This window comes from Aotus nancymaae, unplaced genomic scaffold (genome assembly GCF_030222135.1).
Source record: "Aotus nancymaae isolate 86718 unplaced genomic scaffold, 86718_ANA_hifiasm-v0.15.2.pri h1tg000002l, whole genome shotgun sequence".
NCBI lineage: Eukaryota > Metazoa > Chordata > Mammalia > Primates > Aotidae > Aotus > Aotus nancymaae.
The window spans coordinates 27,815,805-27,821,804 of NW_026988413.1; the positions used below are offsets into that span (position 1 = coordinate 27,815,805).

At 53.0% G+C, this 6,000-nt stretch overlaps 1 protein-coding gene across 1 annotated transcript in view; it reads right to left on the minus strand.

Annotated features, from left to right (window-relative positions):
- Window positions 1-5,562, minus strand: part of SMO (smoothened, frizzled class receptor) — a 29,168-nt gene extending 23,606 nt beyond the window's left edge. Inside the window, exon 1 of the mRNA XM_021673669.2 lies at window positions 4,710-5,562. Coding sequence (XP_021529344.2) covers window positions 4,710-5,043 — 334 coding nt within the window. The 5' untranslated portion in view covers window positions 5,044-5,562. The remainder of the gene's footprint in view (window positions 1-4,709) is intronic.
- Window positions 5,563-6,000: the final 438 nt, after the last annotated feature.

Here is a 6,000-nt window from a genome sequence, read left to right on the forward strand (position 1 = left end):
ATACAAAAATTAGCTGGGCATGGTGGCAGGTGACAGTAATCCCAACTACTTGGAAGGGTGAGGCAGAGAATTGCTTGAACCCAGGAGGTGGAAGTTGCAGTGAGCCGAGATCGCACCACTGCACTCCAGCCTGGGCAACAGAGCAAGACTCCATCTCAAAAAATAAGAAAGAAAGAAAATTATTTCTGATCTGTCCCTGAAAATAACCCACCAACACCAAAAACATTCCTCCTCTCACCCCTCAATTCAACATGTGAAAAGCAAACAAGAAATTCCTCCCAGCCTTTGTCTCTCTCCTACTTACCTGCACCTGGGCAGGGTGACAGGGCCACACACCCATGTACCACACAAAGCACACAGTGGTCAAGGAGGCTACGTGCTGGCTCTCAGGGACCTATTGCCACTGCCAAATGCAGGCCTCTCTGCTTTTTTGCCCCACTTACTAAACCAGGTTTGGCCTAAGATGGACCACGGCCTGGACATTATGTTTGTCTGGTCAGCTTGGAATGCCCGGGAGGAGGCACTTCCAGCTGTAAAGGGGAGAGATGCTAAGTGACTGAAGAAGCCTGAGGCCAGAGAGATGAAAGACAGGAAAGACCTGAGGTCTATACAGACCTAGAAATTGGAGCAACCTGGGCTATAAACTTTCTCAGGCAATGGCATCCTTCCAAAGCCTCAGTAGTCAGGGCTAAGGAAGCACATAGTGGCCAGCTCTCTCCAGCAATTCCTATTTCCATATCTGCCAAGAATCTCCACATAGATGTCCAATGAGCATCTCTAATTCATATGGCCAAAATCAAAGCCACATCTCCTTCCTAAACTTCTTCCTCCTCTCGCATTCTCTGACTTAGTGAAAGGCAATGGCACCACCTTCCATCCAAGCCTGAAACCGGAGGCCTCCTGCTCACCGAGACCCCATATCTAACTCAACAGTGTCCTATTAGCTCTACCTCTGAAAGTTAGTGGGATCTGCCTACTCCCTCTATCCTGTTACCCAGTCTCATCCACCATCATCTCTTACTAGGGCTACTTCAACATCCCCTGCTCAAGAAGCCAGGCTCCAGGCGTTCCCTGCTCCTGTGGCTTCTTCACACCACACCCAAAGAGATCCAGCTAAAATGCAAAGATGATTACATCTCTCCCTTGCTTAAAAGCCTTCAATGGGCCGGGTGCAGTGGCTCACACCTGTAATCGTGGCTGAGGCAGGCAGATCATGAGGTCAGGAGTTCAAGACCAGCCTGGCCAACATAGTGAAACTCCATCTCTACTAAAAATACAAAAATTAGCTGGGTGTGGTGGCATGTGCCTGTAGTCCCAGCTACTCGGGAGGCTGAGGCAGGAGAATCGTTTGAACCCAGGAGGCTGAGGTTGCAGTGAGCTGAGACCATGCTATTGCACTCCAGCCTGGATGACAGAGTGAAAAAAAAAAAAAAAGGAAAGCCTTCAATGGCTCCTTATCACCCTGGATAAGATCAAAACCTAATATGGAATATAAGTCCCTTTATTTTCTAATTCTCTAGGTCTTATCTCTCACAATTCCACCCCTCATATGCTTTGATCCAGTTCTACTGCAATTCTTACACTTTCTTTAAAAGCGCCAAACACTCCTTCCTCTACATCTTTGTACATGCTATTTCCTCTTTCTATCCCTTCACACCTCAGCTCTCCCTCGGCCAGGCATTTCCTGCTTATGTGTCAAGTTATGGGTTAAATGTCAGTTCTTCTGGGGATGTTCTTTGGGTCCTTTTGCTTTTTCAGCACCCTAAAATGCCACAGTACCTCTCACAAGTATTTCTAAAGCCTGTTGAATTGTCTGTCTTCCTCTTTTTTTTTAAGACAAGGTCTCAGGTTGGTCTCAAACTCCTGGGATTCAGCAATCTTCCTGCCTCAGCCTCTCAAAGTGCTGAGATTACAGGTGTGAGCACCACACCCAGCCTGTCTTCCTCTTGATGACAGAGGATCATGTCTGTATTCCTCGTCTTTACATGCCCAGAATGTGACATATGGCAAACATTCAATACGTAACTGAATGCTTGAGTGGAAGCACGGCTGTGTACTCAGTACTTGGAGGCTTTGAAGAAAAGCGAAGACCCAGTCCCTACCTTCAAGAGTTTACCAATGAAGACAACCTGATCATCTTCATCCTTCACCCACAAAAACACCTCTAAGAGCCAGGTGACACTGACCATGTCTAATGCAAAATCAAGATACTAACTCAGGACAGAATAAATCACTTGTCAGAGGCTACCAGCTGATGACCTGACTGTGATTCTCACACGAGGCTTGGGTTCACTCTACCTACCCATTACCCAGCTCAAGCCAACACCTACTTCTGGCCCCACTTGAGAGACCCAGGCAGAAAAAGTGCGACAGGAACACATATGGAAACAGGAATGAGCAGAGGGATGATGGTTGGCAGCAGAGAAGAGCTCACAGTGAACTAATGGAACTAACAGCGCTGGGCTCAGTGCTGGCCTCTGTGTAGGAGCCTACCCTGCCAAAAGGCACAGTTAGTGAGATTTCAACTTGCACAACCAGCAGATGGTTCTAACTCATACATGTTCAGCTTAAGCTACTTCTGTCTGCTCAGCAGCTGCTCTCAAGAGGATGGGCTGGAAAGAGGTTCATACCCTTCCTCCTTGATCTGATGATAACTACACAGAGGCAACATCAAAAACATGCATTTAACTTGGGAGAATTAAACCATGGGCCTCTGCAAACTCAGTGAAGAGAGGGACAGAAAGACTATCCTCTGAGAGCAACTCAGAACTGGGTAAGATTCTAGTGCTGAGAGATTTGGACTTTCCATACAGCTGGCCTCTAAACTCAAGTCTCATTTCAGGCAGTGCTCAAAGCGACCTTGCTTAATCTTACTTTGGTGTTTTTGTTTGCTTGTTTGTTTTTGGAGACAAAACAAACTGTCACCCAGGCTAGAGTGCAGAGGCATGATCTCAGCTCACTGCAACCTCTGACGCCGGGGTTCAATGGATTCTCCTGCCTCAGTCTCCTGAGTAGCTGGGACTACAGGCGGATGCCACCATGCCTGACTAATTTGTTTGTATTTTTAGTAGAGATAGGGTTTCACCGTATTAGCCCGGATGGTCTCGGTCTCCTGATTTCATGAAGTGACTGCCTTGGCCTCCCAAAATGCTGGGATTACAGGCAGGAGCCACCGCGCGCCCAGCCTCTTTTATTATTATTTTTCTTTCAGTCTTTTGCATGAATGTAACTTTAAAATTACAATTATTATCTTCTATGTATACCCCTTCTTATATATGAGTATACATGTACACTACATGTAATAAATTTATGCAAACATCATAAAAGGAATATATATGCAAAACCTCATCGACCTTACATTACAGTAATCTGCAGAGTTTTCAAAGCCACTGTTGATTACACATGGTTTCTGTCCAATGCGCTGTGCTGACTTTAGAACCTGATCCCCACAAAGGATGCAGCTCCACCTCATGGGTACCATGGATACCATCCTCCACGTTCCTCCTCCAGCATCTGAACCGAGCCAGGAACCTTATCACCTTGTCCAACATCTGACAAAGGCTGAGAACTCTAGTGGCCAGACTGTCAATGACAGGTGGCCTACATACACTCCCTACGAGGGTCCTCACTAGCCCCCCGGGCAGAGCTAAGACATGGGGTACCCCAGACCTGTCAAAAGAAGGAGGCTCCAGGTCTGCTCCTGGCTCCTGGTTCTCTTTTCTTTTTCAAGGACAGTTTTAGAATCACACTGGCCAGAAGTGAGGGCTGATTAAGGCCAGCTCCCTTCCCCAGCACCCTCTAGGCCTCATCTAGAAAAGTGACAGGTGGGGAGAGAGTCTACTCCACACTGCTAAGGAAGGACATTTGGGTTCAGTGTGAAGCTTTTCCGACTCTGCCCCTCCAGTGAGGGGGCTCTGGGACTTCAACACACCATGGAAGTGTCCACAGGCTCTCAACATCCCAGACTTAAACGTCCTTCCACAGCCCTAACCAGCCTCGGTAACCAAATTTCCAAAAAACATACAAATAATTGTTAGAAAGGTGTTATTCCTTCACAACCTCCTGCGTGCATCAGAGTGCCCATTTTTCAGACGCACAAACTGAATGAAATCTCCTGCGAGAGCCAGACAAGATCACAGTTCTCTAGGCTTCCTTCCTGTCTCCCAAATCAAGATGTCCAGAACTTTCTGGTTACCTTTTAATAATTCATCACTAGGGAGGTTACTTTTCCTTCAAAACTTCAGTCGATCGTGTGCCCTTGCCCTTCCCTCCAAATGCCTAAACGTTTTCCACCATCATCCCTCTCCTTTTCCTGTCCAACTCCAATTTCCCCAGGGTCTTGAACACCTCCTGGAATCCCCGGCACCCTGCTTCCAGAGTAGGTGGAGCATCTCTTCTTACAAAATGTCTTGTCCCTTCGCTTAAGCCCTCTCCTCACGGGCCCCTCATCCCCGCCATCCTTTGCTCACCCACCAGCTCAGACCCTTTGTAACTCGCTTCGTCAACTTCCTCGCCCTCCCTTCCCCATGACCAAGGGTCCCATCCTGCACGTAACCTGCCCCCAAAGTTTCGGATTCTGTCCCTCCAACTCTCTCGGGTGCTGTCCCCGCCCTCTCCGAAGCTCAGGCCTGAGCCTATTCTTTCCAAGGGTGCCCCCATCCCACCGCGGCACCTCCTGCTCCCCCCAGACCCAGCTCAGGCACACTCACCCGACCAGAGCACGAGCTTGCCGTGCGCTTCCTCCTGGGAGTCCGAGTCTCCGGCCAGCAGCGTGGAGGTGGCCCCGTAGGGCAGCACCGAGCCGAGACACACGTTGTAGCGCAGCGGCTCGCAGGAGGCAGCCCGGCCGCAGTGGCTCAGCGGCGGTGGAGGGCCAGTCACCGCCGCGCTCCTCCTCGCGCTCCCGCCTGCGCTCCGCGGCCCAGGCCCGGTCGCGTTCCCACTCGAGGCCGACCCCCGACCCGGGCCCCCCAGCAGCAGCAGCAGCAGCAGCAGCCCCAGGAGCGGGAGCTCCGGCCCCCGCGCGGGGCGGGCAGCGGCCATGGCCAACCCCGCCAACTCAGCAAAAGCCCCGGCGCCCCCGCCCGCTCCTCGGAGACCCCGGCCACACGCACGACCCCGGCGGCCGCGGAGGCGGCTCAGGCGACCTGTGTGCCCAGGGAATCCGGGCGCGGGCCCCCCCGGACGCTCCGCGCGCCCCGGCCCCTCGGCGCCCAACTTCGCAAACTTTGGAAACCGGGGCCCATGTTGGGCTGCGGAGGCCCGGGCCGGGATGCACAACTCCCCAAGCCCTCGCCTCGCAGTCCAAGTTTGTCTTCAGCCCTGGGAGCCCCCTGGACCCCCAATCCCCAGCCCCATTCCCTCTCCCACCATTAAAACCAACTCCCGGCCCCGCGAGGGAGGCCAGGTGCGAGCCGGGGTTGCGAGTGCGGCTCCGGCTTTGCCCCCGCGCCAGCCCGCGGCCCAGCAGCCACCTTCGCCCGAGCGCGCCGCAGCCCCCCGAGCTCTCCCCGCCGACAACCCGGCTCCTTTGTTGCTCTAGCTCGCTGGGCTCTCTGGAATGCACGGGCCTCGCGGAGCCAAGCCCGGCCCCCCTGCGCCGAGGCTGGGGGAGGGACTGGACGAAGGAGGGGAGAGGTGGAGAAGGGAGGCGGGAGAGGAGGAGCGCGAACTTCTGCATCCCCGGCGCCCGGAGGGGCCCGGGCTCGGGGGGATCTGGTGACCCCGCCTGCCGCCGCCCCGCGCAGGGGAGAAAGAGATGGGTGGAAATCGTGGGCCGGACCTACAAGGAGAGACTCGGCGGAGACCTTGGTTGGTCTGAGGTCGTCTGCAGGAAGCGGACTTTTCTCCCGGCTTAGGGTGGGAGAGACGGGATTCTTGAAGTCAACGGGGTCTTCTATTCCATCCCTGCCCCGTTCTCCAGTCCCACCAGTTTTTCCTGCTTCAGGTTAGATTTTCCAACTTATCCCGTGGCCCCAAGGATATGAAGCTATGTTTGGG